General features: G+C 34.7%; 6 protein-coding genes across 6 annotated transcripts; 4 read left to right on the forward strand and 2 right to left on the reverse strand.

Moving 5' to 3' along the window:
* The first annotated feature begins 1,493 nt into the window (after positions 1-1,493).
* LOC107194880 lies at positions 1,494-5,434 on the forward strand. Its single transcript, XM_015584589.1, has 5 exons — positions 1,494-1,533; positions 3,939-4,277; positions 4,384-4,723; positions 4,892-5,029; positions 5,141-5,434. The coding sequence occupies exons 2-5, from the start codon at positions 4,007-4,009 to the stop codon at positions 5,247-5,249; spliced, it is 858 nt and encodes a 285-aa protein (XP_015440075.1). The 5' UTR covers positions 1,494-1,533; positions 3,939-4,006; the 3' UTR covers positions 5,250-5,434.
* Positions 5,435-6,499: 1,065 nt separating this feature from the next.
* LOC107194920 (E3 ubiquitin-protein ligase RNF34) lies at positions 6,500-8,063 on the forward strand. The gene is made up of 6 exons (XM_015584632.1): positions 6,500-6,547; positions 6,631-6,823; positions 6,951-7,047; positions 7,297-7,447; positions 7,610-7,790; positions 7,887-8,063. The coding sequence occupies exons 1-6, from the start codon at positions 6,500-6,502 to the stop codon at positions 8,057-8,059; spliced, it is 843 nt and encodes a 280-aa protein (XP_015440118.1). The 3' UTR covers positions 8,060-8,063.
* Positions 8,064-8,805: 742 nt separating this feature from the next.
* LOC107194724 (39S ribosomal protein L17, mitochondrial) lies at positions 8,806-9,721 on the forward strand. The gene is made up of 3 exons (XM_015584397.1): positions 8,806-9,202; positions 9,277-9,487; positions 9,552-9,721. The coding sequence occupies exons 1-3, from the start codon at positions 9,005-9,007 to the stop codon at positions 9,683-9,685; spliced, it is 543 nt and encodes a 180-aa protein (XP_015439883.1). The 5' UTR covers positions 8,806-9,004; the 3' UTR covers positions 9,686-9,721.
* Positions 9,722-10,026: 305 nt separating this feature from the next.
* Positions 10,027-11,741, reverse strand: LOC107194582 (2-oxoisovalerate dehydrogenase subunit alpha, mitochondrial; the record flags this gene model as incomplete). Its single annotated transcript, XM_015584222.1, has 7 exons — positions 10,027-10,128; positions 10,237-10,500; positions 10,583-10,786; positions 10,868-11,012; positions 11,084-11,245; positions 11,335-11,530; positions 11,619-11,741. Coding segments are annotated over 7 exons (1,173 nt in total), but the record flags the coding sequence as incomplete, so codon positions are not given.
* Positions 11,742-12,414: 673 nt separating this feature from the next.
* On the forward strand, positions 12,415-14,019 carry LOC107194727 (dnaJ homolog subfamily C member 17). Its single transcript, XM_015584399.1, has 7 exons — positions 12,415-12,601; positions 12,678-12,806; positions 12,894-13,061; positions 13,134-13,349; positions 13,499-13,579; positions 13,662-13,826; positions 13,903-14,019. The coding sequence occupies exons 1-7, from the start codon at positions 12,533-12,535 to the stop codon at positions 14,017-14,019; spliced, it is 945 nt and encodes a 314-aa protein (XP_015439885.1). The 5' UTR covers positions 12,415-12,532.
* Position 14,020: 1 nt separating this feature from the next.
* Positions 14,021-17,112, reverse strand: LOC107194725 (serine--tRNA ligase, cytoplasmic). Its single transcript, XM_015584398.1, has 5 exons — positions 16,546-17,112; positions 16,176-16,460; positions 14,987-15,208; positions 14,654-14,910; positions 14,021-14,567 (listed from the first exon to the last, which is right to left on the reverse strand). The coding sequence occupies exons 1-5, from the start codon at positions 17,005-17,007 to the stop codon at positions 14,303-14,305; spliced, it is 1,491 nt and encodes a 496-aa protein (XP_015439884.1). The 5' UTR covers positions 17,008-17,112; the 3' UTR covers positions 14,021-14,302.
* Positions 17,113-17,730: the final 618 nt, after the last annotated feature.

Here is a 17,730-nt window from a genome sequence, read left to right on the forward strand (position 1 = left end):
CGAATGTACAAAAAACCGAAAACGTTGCAAAATATTCTGATTACGAAATAGTATCATTTCGATTCGATACGAGTGACATGACGATTCATTAAAATTAAGTATTTTTAAGTTAAATCGCATACGCGTATATCGGGTGCCATAAAAAGTCGCTGTGTTTGGCGCAACGTTAATGTCACCAGGTATTAACTAGCGAATAATTCTGTTTCATGATAATATTATTTTTGAAGGTAAAAAATGCGCATTGTTTTATCTTTTTTCTTTTTTTTTTTTTTTTTTTTTTTTTGGTACGCGGTCTGTTGAATATTTCGCACTTGTATAGATGTCACGAAATCCTGACTCGATGTTTGTTGCGTGTTGATTTCGGGAAACTGGAAAATTGTTATCTCCGTCAGTTTACGCGAAAACCTTGGATCCTTCGGGTCGACCACTATCGTGGGTAATAAAGTTAATTCGATAGATCGAGTCAGGATTACGCGCAGCCACTCGCTTGTGAGGGTTCTCCGAATAATTTAGAATTAGTAATACATACTTGTATTGTTTAGTTCGCAAATTTATAATAAAGTTGTGAATTTTATTACTAATACACACAATCTTCCTTTACACAATTTCATCGCATCTTTATACTTGTACACGAATCTCTCGCGTTGTTGGCGTATGCGAAAGGAATGAAAAATGAAACGAACAGGAACGCGAAGGGACTTGACATACGGGAAACAATAGAAGTGACTCGATGCTGGGAAGTGAAAGAAAAATGTTCGGAAGAATCAAGGAGACGGTGTTTTGATGGTACATATTGAAATTATTAAAGTGTATAGATAAAATGGACGAAACGAAGACGAGTGGAAAGTAACGTAATGTAACGTAACGGAGAACGAGGTGGTACGTGAAATGAGGAACGTTGCGTTGAGCAGACTATCCGCTCAGTCCGAGACCGAGAGTCAGTCATCTGCGATACTCGAAACGCGTGAGATACTGTAAGGTGTGTGACGGTGACGATGCCAGTGTTGTGTTCTCATAATTGTCAGTATCGATTTCGGTTTCGGTGACGGTGACGGTGACGATACACACGTGCCCGTACTTAGCACGTATATGTACTAGAGTTCGAATTACGTTAACGTACAATATACGGGAATCGACCACGTATTCACTCATTCCTTCCATTAATTACATTCTGTTATAGTTCCATTAGTTTATAATTCTGAACGAAAATTGTCATGGAACGACGTCAACTATGAACTTATAAAAGGGATCGTGAACACGAGAAATCAACACCTCGCAATAGTTGTCGGAGAATAGTAAAAAAAGTGCGGAAATCCATCGGTATAAAAAAATAAAGCAGGAGCAAGGAACTGGTTGAATTCCTATTGAATTTTCATTCCAACAACAGCAAAGAACACCGCAGTGGGCGCAATTATGCCGTAGCACTGTTAATCAGCGTGCATCAAAATTAGCCCAGTTATAGTACAACGACCGTTCTCTGGCGGTAACAACTCTATAAAACAAACAAACGTACTTATCCACGACAAGTCGAAGGTATTAGCTTGTGCAATACTTGATTTTCAACATTTCTAATTGTCTAGTAAGTTGATTCTCGGGAGTTTTCTTGCATCTTTCCGTCACTTGCATTTCGTTATTTTTGTAGAACTACATATTTGATATCGACATTGAGGTATATCGTTACTTGTCTGCTGCGTATTTTGTTATTTCATTACAGAGATCCAGATGTAGGACTGCAATAGTAAATATAACGAATTTAATCGACAAATATAAACGATCATCATCTTTTCCCTTCCACTTTTTTGCCTCCTGTAGTTACTGTCTCTGTTCTTCCATTAACTGGGAACCGATTTAGAGTATTTAAAAATAATATGGAATTACTGATAGATTGCCAGGACTTTTTGAAGGACAGATTTTCTGCCAGTTAATAATATTTTCCTCGTACACGGACGTAAGAACAAGTTGTACTCACGACTGGTTTTTGAAGTTGAATCCTGTGTACTCGGTTCCTGCGGTATTTGAGCCGATCGCTTCCCAGGTTCCTCGATTTCAAAGCTCGATTTGTGGAACATCTGTATAAAATATCTTGTTTCGTTTCACTTATTAAAAAGATACTCTACACTTTTCATCAAGGAAAATGAATTTTCAAATTTCTTCCGTATCAGCAACACTTCTCGAATTGTTAATAAACGATGACGCGAAGTTCACTCTTGAACTTTCGATGTTGGTTTTGGAGATTTCGATGGATCGTTGAATCTATGTTACAGGCAGGTGCTTTATCGATACTACAATTACTACAATTTTTTAAATCTTGATCTTTACTTCTTATTGTTGTCTCGAGTTTTTCAGTTTATGAGCAGGTCACTCCCATTTCCTTATAGATCTAAATAAACTCACCGTATAAATATACCATACAGACAATAGTTCAGGAAGAATGTTTAGCAACGCTCAACATTGAGACAAATACAATCACCGCGCACACATCTTTCTAATTACGAACGTGTAGAAGGAACACTAGGTACTTTTACGAAATTTTTTGTGCTATTTCTGACAAAACTTAAAGTATCGAAGCAACCGTCGTTTTAAACATTTGTTTCTACACGATAGAATATGACGGTAGAGGAAACGCTCGGTGATCGTAGAAAGAACGAAAGGAAGAAAAGGAAAGTAAAGATAACAATCCTTGTGTATACAAGTAAACGCCAACAAATTCAAAAACCATATGAATAGGGCGGGAACGATGGGCATGGGACTAAAATCGAATACGAAAAGGGGTGAATGAATAAAGTAAAGGAACGGTAAATTGTCGAGAAAGAAGAAGTACGTATATGTATAACAGAGGTGTTCCGTGTGATCTTTTAATCGCGACCTGTTTTTACAGCAGGGCCTAACGGTTCCGACGAAAAACGTACGCAAATCGAGTACTTGATTGAAACTCACGATCCAATTGATCAAACCAGTCTCGTTCGATTCTGATTGCCATGCACGCGTCGACGTCGATCAAGTAAGGAATGACAGCAAAACTGTACCTACTGACGTACACATACATATGTACATGAGAATACATAGTGGACAGAATTTGTATTCTGTGTTACGCGACTCGAACGACCTACCTTTCGGTGCTCCTCGAAATTTTTTTCAATACGAACGGTCAGACGTGTTTCAAACACATAGAGTTTAGTTTAACTTATTTATTGTTAGTGTAACGAAAAAGTGGAGCAAGTACGATGTGGTATTCTCGCTACAATTACTATTACCATTACCATTACCATTGTCATTATCATTATCATTGCGATGTTAAAAATATATTATAATCATTACGTTAATCCAAGTATCTACGATTAATCAATCGTGTAGTTGAATCGATCGAAATTAACCGTTGGGATTGGCATCATTTATAAATAAACAATTTAAAAGGAACAGCTATCCCATCTCGGTTAAACAAAAAATTGTGAATGTTCGTTTGTTTCACGGTAGAAATGCACGCTTGTACTGGTGCATTATTTACGTGCGACATATCGTAGCCTAAATCATTAACGAAAGCTCGATTACTCCGAAAACCGATATGCATTTAGTCTGTTTCATTACGATAGGTCAACAAGTTCTTCTCAAGTGTACAACCACTTGAGGAACCCTGTCGTAGGTTAAACACGTTCTGCAACTAATTCGTGGTTACAACAACCACTGGTGCAGGTATTTCCATACAATCATCGTTTCAACATCAATCACGCATACGAAGATGTCGTGGTACCTAACGGAAACCACCTTAATTCGCGATCCTTTCTATGGCACCATGTTTAACCCGGTTTCATTTCGTCCCCTATTTTCTAGCGAACATAAAAACGACGGGCAACCTGATCTGACTGAATTCCAATTAAACAGCGAAAATAAATACATCGGAAGCGCGAGTTTATGTATACCACCTCCCTATCTTTCAACAGACACGCAATCCGGTCATTCGATAGTAACAGCTCATCGAAAACATCAGTGTTACCGGAGTGGAGAAGATATGGAAAGGACGAGAAACGTAGTGGCATTGCTAGGACTGATTCTGTTCCTCAAAACATCGAACGTCGAGGGCGACGTCGACGGACATTCGTATCCAAGATATTCTCAATCTCATCATAGGCAAAAGAGACTGCTTTGGGTAACTAATGACGGTCGAATTGCTTTACCGCCAGGCACGATAATGACCATAACTCCGACACTAGCGTTGCCATTTGTTAGATATCCGCCCTATGGTTTTCTCAGCAACATGACCATCAGTCTTCCTTTTACTAGTAAGTAAACGTCGAGCTGTTTTCGTCTGCTCGACACTCGTTGCATCGTACCAGAAACATCGATCATGAGTCCAGTATTATCTCTTTATGTTTCTTTCGAACACAGTCGATTTCGACAAGCTTGGTCTGACTGACAACGAAAACCCTTACGGGGTTTTACCATCAGCATTCGACTCTACCGGGAGGGATCAAGGTTCGAGCACGGCGGAATTTATGGCGGCGTTTGTAAAGCGTAGTTTTAGTAAAAGAGAAGCGATTACAGATTTACCAGAAAACAACGCGTTTCGCGGAGGCGAAAGAGCACTGTTATATAGTACGGCCGAGGATATGCTTGTGAATTTCGGCTTGAACGGAAAAGCGTGTCTCCTAAGAGCGATCTGCGAGGTCCAAGGTCATCCTTTAAGTAATTTCGGTCTAATTGGGGAAATGCTCAAGCTCTTTTTCACGTGAGTTTCGAACGATACGTGAACGAACGTTTCTCAAAATTATTAATTATTTCTTTTCTGTTTTCCCTTTCTTTTATCGTCTCTGCGTATTTCTGAATCCCGAAATATGTAGACGTCGATTTCTTTTAGAAGTGCGTACAAATTTCGTAAATACATATATAATTTCAGAGCAAGCAAATCACCGTTCGCGAATCTTTTAACGGACTACGTCGAAGCTGAAAACCGAGGAAAGTTCCATGGAGAATGTTGGCCTTATTTCAAAGATTGTCCAAAGTCGTTGTTCCGTCCATCAGAGAACAGATACACGTAAGTACAGTTTGAAATACAAAACGTGTTGAATTGCTTTTAACGTGTACAGCATACAGTATCTACGTCGGTTCATTACCACGACACATGATTGGTCTATCGTTTTTGCAGAAAAGATGCTTTTCACAAGGGTACCGACAGCGTTGAAACGATCGAGCGAGGGCAGAAGAAGGGGCAACTTCCTGGATATACGAAACGCTTGTTACACCCTTCTATGTAAATATATCCAAGCGACTATACAAATCAAAGGAAGCATCGTTGAAAAGCAAAACAAAAGTTACGCGGTCGACTCGTCAGGAACCTAAATTCATGTGCATTTCACGTTTTATTGGCCTCTGTGACCAATGTTACACGCAAACATACACGCGACTCTCTATCGCCATATTATTTTCTAGTAATATTATCTTAGACGCTATCAACACGTCACAATAATTATGTATATCTATAAACTAACAGTATAACTATAAACTTTAGTAATATTATGGCTTAATTAATGAACAATAAATCTACGTATATAAGCGAATAATAAGTATGCATGTACCTGTATGACCGCGATTTGCGATATCGTTTCGTCGGATCACTTTTCTTTTTATAAAAGCGCATTCAAGGGAATGCATATATTTATTAAGATTATACATTTAAGCATAATGCATACTTAATATGTTATTAATTAATTTTTTATTTCGTTATTTAATTTTTGTTACGACTTGATGTAAGCTTGCGCAATCCGAAGCATAAGTATGTAAATACCTCCTATGTACATACATACATATAATTGTATTGTGCAACTGATGCAAGTCGATTTTATATCATGTTACCGACTCACTCATACAATTTTAATGTACGCCAACGAGAAAAAACGAAATTTGAATTATTTGCGGCTTATACGTTCCACATTTATATACATGCATAATGTACATATAATAGGTAATAGCATACATAATGTACATAATAGGAACGTAAAAGAATAAAAGATTTCAAACAATAAATGTACCTTCCCTGATGATAACCAGTTGTATACAAGTTTCGAACAAATTGCCAGCGATAAATGACAAATAATCTTGAATCTAATCGAATCGGATATATATACATCTATACATATATAAATATATATACATAATTTGTACATATATGCATAACTTATCATTGATAAGATGATATATACAGGTTGATTCAGAATGACAGGTCAATCAAACAGGATGTGCAGTGAATGCTCGCTCGCTCGGTGAGTGTGAGTCTGGTTAATACGCGATAGAATTCAATATGTTCTCAATATGTCAGCTTGTCAGATGAATAATTATACGCTGAACAAAATTTCGGTAAACTTTGAAACAGACTAATTTCAACGAATATAACTGCAACGCCTAAACAGTTAATTTAGTTTCTCAAATTAATATACACCTAACCATTTTGTTTTTACTGCGTAAAAAGTGTTTCTATGTACTTACAGCATTATTGCTCAAAAACGGAATGTCTTGTGAAACGTGTAACACAAAGTTCAGTTTCTTCGCACGCAAGGTGAGAGCATGTACACATACTCTTACATTTGATATTCTGTATATATTATCATATTTCCTATATCTATTTTACGTCTCTTGCAGAAACAGTGTACCGAGTGTTTGAGGTATTTCTGTACCAAATGTGTGATCAAGCAATTAAACAAGATTCGCAGTTGTGATAGTTGCAGTATATTGTCATTAAGACCATTGGTACGAAGTCAAATTGTGCAAATGCGTTCCAAACACTTGCGTCATTACTTGTTGGCAAAGAAAGTATCCATCGAAGACTGTATTGGTAGGTGTATAGCAATGAACATGATTTATGTTGTACAAAAAATACCCTTGTTATTTTTTCCCCCAAAAAATTTCTAACAATTATATAATGAATATACTTTGTCTAATGCAAATTTCATTGTTTGAAGAGAAGGAAGATTTGATAGAACTATTGATGATATTCGCTAATGGTGCTAGCAAATATACAAGTAGAGAAACACCAGATAATGTAAAGATACATAGCACGTACGTAATATTTTATTTCATCTTTTATTTGGACTCTAATAAGTTTTAGATCCTAGGGAAGGTATGAGAGGTATATCTAATATCATAATCTTTGACTTAAATAAAAGTATTAATAATCAGACTCACATTGGTAATTGATACAGCATGATAGTACATATACTTATATCAAAAGTATCTATATATAATATATAAAAAATAACATCCAAACTAATTAATCTGTAACATTGTTTTGTTCTAATATCATTTCAGTAATAATCCTACTTCAAATCAATCGGCAGATTTAAAAAATGTAAATACCAGTGAATCTAATGTTCGAAAATGCGAAACAAGTAACACGAAAATCGATCATGATGAAATGACAAAAATTCCGAGTACATCATTTGATACAAGTAACAGACAGGTAACTGTGTTCTCACAGATCGAAATTTCAAAATCTTTTAATACTCTGCGTTGTGATGTTTTTACCATTCTTTTTCATTTCGCTAATTTGTTCATAGTATTTCATAATCAAATGCTGTGAATACAAGGATAATTGTAACTAGTGTTCTTTTCTTTCATACAGTGGTCTGATCAAATCAAACTATTCAATATAAATGCATTATCAGAATTGGAGTATTTGAGTGTGAAGCAATTAAAAAATTTGTTAAGTACAAATCGAGTAGATTACAAAGGCTGTACAGAGAAACGTGAACTATTGGATAGAGCCTCTAGATTGTGGCAGGAACACAGACAATCAAAAGCAAGTAGGTTGTTATTTTCTATGAAACACGTTTGTTGATTTTCCATTTGGTAAGAAAAGAAAAACATATAGAAGTATAATTTACACACTTTATTGGTAGATGCAGAAACATTGGATGAAAATCTTTGTAAGATCTGTTGCGATGGACCGATTGAATGCGTGTTCTTAGAATGCGGCCACATGACTTGTTGCATCAACTGTGGCAAACAAATGTCAGAGTGTCCTATATGTAAACAGTATGTGGTACGAGTTATACGGTTCTTCAAAGCTTAACAAAAAGGGGACAAATCCATAAATCTCTCTCTCTCTCTCTCTATACATATATATATATATATATGTGAATATTTCGAAATATTCAACGAACTCATGTGTTGTTACTACTTCTGTAAGTATATATGTTCATTGATGGAAACAACTTAGTCAGTTCAAATATTTTTTGTAAATAGGTACAAGAATCGTGTATCATAAACGGTAAATGTTAAATTGGTTATCAAGATGAAGAAGTAAGAGGTATAAGCAGGGGGAGTTTAATATCGTCTAAAACTCTCGTACAGTTTACCGAGTAAGTAGGTAAACTACCTTATAACGTACATCATGTATATACATATGCGTAAATAAACAATGTAACAGAAACGAAAGAACATATTGAATTCCTCAAAATATTCAACTGCTTCTGCATTTATATATAATAATTAAAAACTTTTAGTAAAACAGTTTCAGTTATTAATTTCTACTGATTATAGTGATATGTATAATCACTTAAACAGACTATGAATGCAGAAGTATCTATGTATATTTGAACCTTTAAACATATACTACTGAAAGCCGCATTGAGCTTAAGCATTTGCTTAAGTTCTTGTCAAAATAGATTACGAGTTACTGGATGACGAGGGAGGGGATATCAACGATATCAACCCAATAAGCTAAACGGCACAAGGGAAAGTGTGTGTCTACTCTGTTATCGCTCTATCTCACTCTATGTTACTTGCGAATTTGATTCGTCTATATTCCATATCGTCTGCTATTTACTATACTGTCTATTCTGTTCATTGATGAGAACAATTCGTTGTAAGAATTTATGAAAAGTTGAGAAATTAAGTATAATATAGATACTTGTATAAATAACAATTTATGCGACGAAAAGTAAATTGATGGAACAGTGGTATAAAGTACTATAAGACTCACAAAAAGTACCATCGGGAACCAAAATTGAAGAAAATGAATCAGGCAAATGTTGAGAAATTGGTTTCTAGGTTAAGATTCAACGTTAGAGGGAAGCCACGAAGGTTGAGCAATCCAGACGGTCCAGAAGGAAGATTACGGAGAATTCGGAAAACATTAACCGCTTTAGTGAAATACGAGAGAATTGAATTAAACTACGAGAGGGCAGATGAAACAAGAGGTTACGTCGAACGAGTACGTAAATAGTTTGTCTACCGGTCGTTTGATACTTTTTGTTAAATCGTAGTTTACAATACAATTGTTTACAGTTGATATCTGAAGCACTTCGCCATGGACCTGACAACAAAGAAACAATGGAACTTGCAAACTTCTGGTTAATAGAGAAACAATTGGTTCATAAACTTTTTAAAGTACTTGTACCAAGGTATCTGAATACTACAAGTTCCTATACAACATTGTATAGCGCTCCAGCTGATTTTTCTATATCTATTTACAAAAGAGCTGTACTGGAATTAAAAGGTACATTTTACAAGCAATCTGTATGCAAGTTCATAGAAGCACTAATGTAATTAACCATTTTCAGGAAACATTTATCCCAGCTTAAACCAGTATGATCCGCATCAGTCTATTTTACTTCAGAACATATTACTTGATGCAGCTAAAAAAGAATTTCGAATGAACAAGTACAAAGAAATTGCAGATAATATGAATTCATAGGTTTTATGTAAACATTTTATTACCCAATAATAGAAACAATACAAAATATTAATATGGAATGGTACATGTATTTGATTTGATCCTTATCATTGTACTATTTTGTTAGCACATTTTGGTCTGAGCTTATCACCTGTAACCCAATACCCCTCTTTGTGAGTGTGGGATGTAAGTCGAAAATCAATGATTGACGAAATAGAATTGTTATTGGTTATCGCTTATCGTAGCATACGAAGGTTTATCTAAGCAGGTAATATCTTTTCTCATCGAATCGCCTGTGACCCATGTGACCCCTGCACACATAGAATAATTCACACCTTACGGTTCCTGCTTTTGACGCAGATTGGCGTCATTGGGCGGGAACGTATTAAGTTGATTTGAAAGAATGTAATGGATAATGTTCATGAAACTCTGTAACATGATTCTCCATAGAATGTAACTGTCTCCTAAAAGTAAAGAAACGTGTTAGTAACATATAAATCTTTTCAGACTCTTTGTAATATACCATAACTCAACAGTGCAAATATTACTTTCAATGAAGCTAAGAGCGGTACCTAATATGTTTTGGCATTGTACGATACACATCCGTGAATAATTCCTTCCAACACGGTTTTAGTTCTTTTTCAGCATCTTTGAACGCGCGTAGAACAGATTCTTTTATGGATTCATTTGATTGTTGTTCTTGTTGTTTGCACCAAAGATTAATCGATTCTAAATAGTTGCGAAATCTAATTATCGGTGAATTATGATTCCAGTGAGATATTTCATTCACCGATCGGTATGCGCTACTATCGTCAGAAGTACTATGGTGGCCTATGCTAAAGTACATGGAGTAGGATACATCAGTTGAATTAAAAGTCATTACATACAAAAAAAAAACATAGTTACATAGTTACGTACCGATAAGTCATAGCTTCAATTAGAACAGGTTTTCCTGTTTCAATGCAGAATTCACGAGCAGCTTTTGTTGCATTGTACACAGCAAGAACGTCATTACCATCTACACGAATTGTACGTATTCCGTAAGCTGGACCTCTTGCAGCAATTCCATCTCCTTTAAACTGTTCCAGAGAAGATGTTGAAATGGCATAACCATTATTTCGGCTTGAAATATTAAAAGGACATTATACGATTGTGTCGTTATCGTTACATATTTGTTGTCGCATCCACGCGCATGAAATATACCACACAAAAAGAATTGGACATTCCAAAGTTGCTGCAAAATTAAAAGCTGCATGAGCATCCCCTTCACTGGCTGCTCCTTCCCCAAAATAACAAACTACACAGGCTTTCTTTTTGGATTGTTTGAGCGCATATGCTGTACCTACAGCTGGAAATAAGCGCACACCAAATGTCTATTATAAACATTTCCATTAAAAAAAAACCAGCTAACTTTTTTACCTTGAGGTAATTGCGTCGTTAAGGGAGAAGAAATGGTGACAAAATTAAGTTTTCTTGACCCATAATGAACAGGCATCTGTCTCCCCTTTGAAGTATCTTTGTAATTACCATAACACTGATTCATAAAATCTGTAATGGAGTAACCTCGCCACAATAAAACACCTATAACATTGGTAAAGAACAAATAAGATTTCCAAAAAAATATTACACAGAAGAAAACCTTGTGTTATTGATTTCAAAAAAATTCTTACCAGCTTCACGATACTGTGCATATATAACATCATTTAAAGTAAGAGCTGCAGCAGAACCAATTTGAAGACCTTCTTCACCAGTATTGGTCATATAAAATGATATGCGTCCTTGCCTTTGAGATTCGTAAAGAACTTTATCCATTATATTCAAAGTAAGCATTTTATAATACATTCTTGTCATTGTTTGTTCATTTATCTTATATGACACAAAAACATATTATTAATATGGGAAAGAAATATTGTGAAGATTATTTTGTATATATTGTGGTAATTAAATGGTATACTTTATATTCCTTAGGGAACTCTGTCTGTTCAGGTGAATGTAAAATTCTAAATATGGGTAAGGCATCGTAACTTTCTTTATTGAAAAAGAGGAGTTTGTCCGTAAAACTGACTTGTATTCCTAAATAGCCACTTTCTTTTACATTGGTCACAGTATCAATTCCAATTTCGGTGTTTGTATTATTGCATTGTCGTTTTGTCTAAATTTAGGGAAACAAAATCATGAAACTTGTTTCGATAGTTATAAACCTATCCATTTTATACTTCATGCGTTTACCTGCTGCAATATGTTTTTAAAATTGATGTGTTTTACGACTCCTCCAAATAGAGCTTTATTAATCATCATGTTATTAAAATATATATATTTTTCTTAATATTAATTGCTAGAATAATTCTTTTTATTAAGAGTTTCTTTGCAATGGCAATATTGTTGGTAATTTTTCTTTCGATTTTCACTTTAGAACTTTTACGTAACAATTTCTTCTGCACGTATAATGTACATATATATGTGCATTATTCATGAAATTTACATTCAATAGCATGTTTACGATTTAGATACATATGTATGTACATATGAATGTGTCAGAGAACTTTCATCTTAAGTGTGTAACATGTAAGATGTTGTTTCGCGTCGGTCTGGTTGGTCTGCTTCTTCCTGTTGACAAGTTTAATGATTGAATTTCTTATTATACCGTTTTTTTTTATTATAAATGTATAATTCAAATGAACATGAATGTCGTAGTTTCTCCTTTATCTAAATTTATTTAAAATAAAATATAAAATTGTAGACAAATGAAACGTAACTAAACGATATAAATCGCATAGAAGAATCTAACCTTTCGCGACATTATATATTCAAATACATATGTTGATTGTTCGAAATATTTAGAATATTTGTGATAGAAGCAAAGAAAACATGGATTCTTGGATAGATCAAGATCTGTATGAATTAATTGGCGTAACAAATACAGCGACGATCCAGGAGGTATGAAAATTTTGAAATGTACAAGTTAAGTATGAATATATTTTGTATTGTACTATTGATTTTTACATCATTTCAGATCAAAAGAGGGTACCGCAAGAAAGCTTTGTCTTGCCATCCTGACAAAAATCCAGACAATCCGAAAGCAACAGAGTTATTTCATGATTTATCACGAGCATTAGAGATCCTTACAGATGTATCTGCTCGGGTAAATATGTATAGGAATGTTGTTATTTCAATTGTTACTTATATTTTATTCTTTTTTTTTAATTAACGGTTCATTTTTTTATATAAGGCAGCTTATGACAAAGTTATTAATGCCAAGTCTCAAGCAAAGATAAGAGCTAAAGAGTTTGATGCAAAACGTAGAAAATTGAAGGAAGATTTAGAAGCACGAGAAGATGCTTATCAACGATCTTTAAACAAAAAAAGTTCCACAAACAGTGATAAAGATAAATTACAAGTATTCATTCCTTTTTGTAATAATTTTTCTTTCCCAGCTCCTTGTCACTTTTAATGGAATTCTATGTTTCAGGCTGAAATAGAACGTTTACAAAAAGAAGGGTCTAAGCAGGTAGAAGAAGAAATAGCACGTATGAAAAGAAAAATTAAACAAGAATCAAAGGGATCGTGCAAAGCAACTGACACTGACAGTAGTTCTTACAAAATTAAAATAAAATGGAAGTCTAATAAAAATGATATAGGTGACAATGTATATGACTATGATACATTACATAGAATTTTTTCAAAGGTATGAGATTGTGGAATTGTATTTTAAATTTCTGAATCCTTTTGCAAGATTCCATATTAACATACTTTTCACAAGTAATTTCAGTCGACCGTCTGATAAAATGTTAATAGGTTTACAACGTACTTTTGTTTATGTCACTTTGTTTTTAGTATGGCGACATAGTAACCCTGATCTATTCATCTACAAGAAAAGGCAGGGCATTAGTGGAATATCAAGACAGAGACGATGCGGTAAATTTGTGAATTATATTAAAAGTAAAGAAACATTTATTTAGAAGAAACAAATAAACGACGAAATCAATTCATTTATCAGGAAATGGCCTTAAATTTAGAAGTTGGTTTTACACAAAATCCATTGAAACTTCAAAAGTTGTGGAACACAATGAAACAATCGAATTTCAGCGAGGATGAATCGGCTCACGGTACGAATTGTCATGAGCGCACATCGTGTACAATCAATAATGTGACAGAGAACAAGGTCGGTTTAACGTAATATCATTTTTTTTCCTTTAGTTTTTATAGTATTAACATTGAGTATAAACATTACATTTCAGATAAATCAAAGCGAATTGTCCGATGCAGAATTCGAGCGTATCGTTTTGAGTAATTTAAGAAAAGCCCAAGAAGAAAAGAGGCATTCGGAAATGTTGAATTCAAAGGAAGGAACTTGATCAATAATGTGCACACATTATACCGTTCTTTCTGCTTCATTTATTATATGATTACAAGTGTGTACCTGAGTACCAAAATTACGTCGGTTTTATAAATACAAATGGACAGTTACTGGAGTCTGCTGCTGTTGCATATGCATAATTTAAAAGAAAACGAATATTAAGAGAAAAGCGTTATTCGATTTTAAATAGAAATTGAATGATTATTATCGATTAATCGCAGCTGATTTCATCAAGATTGTACATATTATGTTGTTCCAAACTGACGGATAAAACAATTTAATTAAGCTAAAATGATATCCTTTTGATCCTTTGTCTTTTTTGTTTTTTTAATTTCTGCTTCGTCGATAGGGGCTGACTTAACGAACGGAATTTCATCTTCGTATTCGGGTGGCATAAATTGTGCGAGAACTTTCGGAATTTTAATGCTCGAATCGGTTTGATGCACTTCTAAGATGGCGCATATAACACGTGTGACTGCGCACATTGTTGCATTCAGCATGTGTACATAATCTGTACTGGCGTTCATTTTCTTAGTTTGACCATACCTGAAACGTATTATAACATCGACATTGTTTATATGGAATTCATAATTATATAATTACAATAAAATAAAAAATTATAAATTTTTTACCTGACTAGTAAACGTCTTGCTTGATAGTCTAAACAGTTGCTACACGATACAAGCTCGCGAAAGGCACCGGATCCTGGAAACCATGCTTCCAGGTCCAACTTTTTGGAAGCAGCGTTATTCAGTGCACCCGATACTATATTTACTATACGATAAGGAATTTCCAAAGCTTGGTAAAATTGTTCTGCGTTCGAGATCATTTCTTCCATCATTTGCCAAGATTTATTTTCATAGGGAGATGTCAGACAGAATTGTTCCACCTGTTACGCATACATGAGCGAATGTAAATTTGCAAGCGAATCCTCTTAAACTTGTTAGAATCGGAGTAGTAGTTACTTTCTCGAATTGATGGACTCTAAAAATGCCTCTTGTGTCACGTCCATGGGAACCAACTTCTTGTCTAAAACATGTCGACAATCCGGCATACTTAATTGGCAAGGCACTTTCAGGAATCCACTCGTTTCGATGAAACGCAGCTATTGGTTGTTCAGATGTAGCAATTAAATATTTTTCTTCTACTTCTTTATCGTCGCTCCGTTCACTGCCTTTGCCAATCACCTAATCGAATCGATAAGCAATTAAAATATTCTAGTGACAATATGTACAGGTGTCTCATTTTAATCTTTATACGCGATTACCTCCGAACGTGTTTATTTATTTATTTATTTACGGATTACTTCCCATTAGAATAAAAGAGTAAAATATGTAAACATGTTTATATGAAATATAAATCGGACGACTATTAAAACTAAATGAAACATATAACTGGAAAATACAAAAGAGAAAAACAAAATGGTAATTACAAAGAGAAAAGCAAAAAGTGTTCATTGTTGAATGAAATGTTTTCTAATAGAACTTACTCTGTTCCAAGGGGGGAATCTTATGATGGACACAAATTTTGTCTAAGTGGAGGTGCCTCTGATGTTTCAAGATAATCTTTCCCACTTTTTAAATGTAACTATGTATCTCTTTTTTAGCTAGATGTTCAACCCACTCCGAGACGAATTCATAGTTCTAGTATATCTGCTTCGTTAAAGGATCTAGCTTCATTAAACGATTAGAAAATGTTTCTTATCTTTTGTATTCGAAAGGACGACCTTAAGCACCAATACATTAGTTTATTCTGGCAGACTATTGGCAGATAGTCCATATCTGTAAACATGAGTACTGATAAATGGCATAATTTTGTCTGAGATTGCGTCACGTTTATGACTGCGCCGATAAATTTCTACAGTGACGAAAATCTTATAGCCATTCAGCGAAGCTAGGCATCAAACTATCGTAAATGACTTAGAACGACCTTGGAAGATCCTGATGCCCTAGGTCAATGAATTCGTTTTGGAATGGGCTGAGCGCCTAGCTAAAAAAGGGATACATAGTTCCTTTTAAAAATAACAAAAATTACCTTGAAAGATCAGAGGCATCTCCACCTAAACCAAATTTATGTCCATCATAGGATGCCTCCTTGGAAACAGAATAAGTTCTATGTCATGCATTTTTTAATGAATTACTATGTTTTTCATACCTTGTACAATTCTTCATCAAACTGAGACAACTGAGCTACTTCTTGCATAACATCTTTGCGCATGAAAAAAGGTGTATAAAGTGGCTTATATCCTTTCGTATGCAATTGTCTAAGAGCAAACTGTATTAATGCATGTTGCAAGAACACTGCAGGCCCAGTTAAAAAGTAACCACGTCCGCCAGATACATTAGTGCCACGTTCGCCATCTATTCCATCAATCATGTGGATTAAATCAACATGCGAGTACCTCTTGCTCTGCGTACAATCTCCATAAGTCTTCTCAATCTATGAATGATGATAACATAGGGTAAGAAAAATTTGACAGTATAGAAATATGCATAGAAAGTGTCCCATGTAATCGATTATGTACCTTGTTTTCGTCTTCATCATTACTGATCGGTACAGACTGATGTAAAAAATTTCCTATTTCTTTGAGAGCATGGTTCCTTTCCAATCCTGTCAAAATCAAATCTTTGTCGTTCTTCGTAATGGCGTCATCGATACAACTACGGATACTCTTAATCTGTGCAACCGTTAATGATTTCAGGTTATCGGACGTTAAATTGTCCAGATTTCTAAGAATATCGTCTGGAACAGTACTATCGCAGCCAGTTGCTTCTTTTTTTTTCATTCTTTCTCCAATTTCCTTACTACACACATTTTTCAATTTGTTGAAATTGTCAGCTTTATGTCGCAACTGACGCCAAACTTTATCCTTTTCAACTACCGTGTCCACTAAATTTACATCTTTGAAACGATTCTTTTGATTTTCACGTATTTTTTCTGGATCGAAACCTTTATCTTTTCGAAACAGATCTAAATCCAGTACCATTATTAAATATTAGAAATCGTTTTCCTTACTCTATACTAATGTACACGTGGACGTGGATTATACAGCCGATACAGCATTCAAACTACTTCAAACAGCGATCTGCCAGATCTGCCAGTGATCCAGTGATCTGCAGTCATCGAAAGCATCGAGAGGCCAACGGCACAGGATAAGTATTGATAAATATAACCAGTATGGTCACTGTGTGTCGGCTCCTTTGATGTAGTGTCGAACAGTCGCCATGTGTGGGTTGTATAACGCGCTATTATTTAAATTGTGAAAAAGCAGACAAGTATGAATCAATACTTCCATGTTATTTTATAATTAAGTAACCGCAACTCATATTTTCGTAATAAAATATTAGAAAATTGCAAACATGGATGTCAAATTATGGAATTAAATGACACTTCATCGTTTCTTTCCATTAGTTTCGGCATCTGCATTCAATTTCATGATTTTTTACCAAGAGAAACTCAAATATTAGAAAAAAAAAATTAAAAGCGCTATGTTTGTAGTTGATTAGTAATTTGGACATTTTGCAGTATATGGCGCAAAAATACCTTTTCATTTAATTTACCATATGAAGTAAAAATTAAATAACTCATCTATACATTGTATATATATGTAAGTATATACATATTGTATGTATACATATATTATATTCTATATGCTCATAGTCAGTGATATCAATTAAAAACGCCAAAACTCATGGTTTTTGATACGTAC

Source organism: Dufourea novaeangliae, unplaced genomic scaffold (genome assembly GCF_001272555.1).
Source record: "Dufourea novaeangliae isolate 0120121106 unplaced genomic scaffold, ASM127255v1 scaffold8, whole genome shotgun sequence".
Classification (NCBI taxonomy): Eukaryota; Metazoa; Arthropoda; class Insecta; order Hymenoptera; family Halictidae; genus Dufourea; species Dufourea novaeangliae.

Bases quoted from the DNA above. Each gene is read 5' to 3' on its own strand.
- LOC107194880 (XM_015584589.1), top strand. From the start codon at position 4,007: ATGGAAAGGACGAGAAACGTAGTGGCATTGCTAGGACTGATTCTGTTC. The intron at 4,278-4,383 runs GTAAGTAAACGT...TTTCGAACACAG, and splicing joins CATCAGTCTTCCTTTTACTA to TCGATTTCGACAAGCTTGGT. The intron at 5,030-5,140 runs GTAAGTACAGTT...TCGTTTTTGCAG, and splicing joins CCATCAGAGAACAGATACAC to AAAAGATGCTTTTCACAAGG.
- LOC107194920 (XM_015584632.1), top strand. From the start codon at position 6,500: ATGTCTTGTGAAACGTGTAACACAAAGTTCAGTTTCTTCGCACGCAAG. The intron at 7,448-7,609 runs GTAACTGTGTTC...TCTTTCATACAG, and splicing joins TTGATACAAGTAACAGACAG to TGGTCTGATCAAATCAAACT. The intron at 7,791-7,886 runs GTAGGTTGTTAT...CTTTATTGGTAG, and splicing joins ACACAGACAATCAAAAGCAA to ATGCAGAAACATTGGATGAA.
- LOC107194724 (XM_015584397.1), top strand. From the start codon at position 9,005: ATGAATCAGGCAAATGTTGAGAAATTGGTTTCTAGGTTAAGATTCAAC. The intron at 9,203-9,276 runs GTACGTAAATAG...AATTGTTTACAG, and splicing joins CAAGAGGTTACGTCGAACGA to TTGATATCTGAAGCACTTCG. The intron at 9,488-9,551 runs GTACATTTTACA...AACCATTTTCAG, and splicing joins AGCTGTACTGGAATTAAAAG to GAAACATTTATCCCAGCTTA.
- LOC107194727 (XM_015584399.1), top strand. From the start codon at position 12,533: ATGGATTCTTGGATAGATCAAGATCTGTATGAATTAATTGGCGTAACA. The intron at 12,602-12,677 runs GTATGAAAATTT...ACATCATTTCAG, and splicing joins ATACAGCGACGATCCAGGAG to ATCAAAAGAGGGTACCGCAA. The intron at 13,580-13,661 runs GTAAATTTGTGA...TTCATTTATCAG, and splicing joins ATCAAGACAGAGACGATGCG to GAAATGGCCTTAAATTTAGA.
- LOC107194725 (XM_015584398.1), bottom strand. From the start codon at position 17,007: ATGGTACTGGATTTAGATCTGTTTCGAAAAGATAAAGGTTTCGATCCA. The intron at 15,209-16,175 runs GTATGAAAAACA...CGATTCGATTAG, and splicing joins TTGATGAAGAATTGTACAAG to GTGATTGGCAAAGGCAGTGA. The intron at 14,911-14,986 runs GTAACTACTACT...TATGCGTAACAG, and splicing joins GAGTCCATCAATTCGAGAAA to GTGGAACAATTCTGTCTGAC.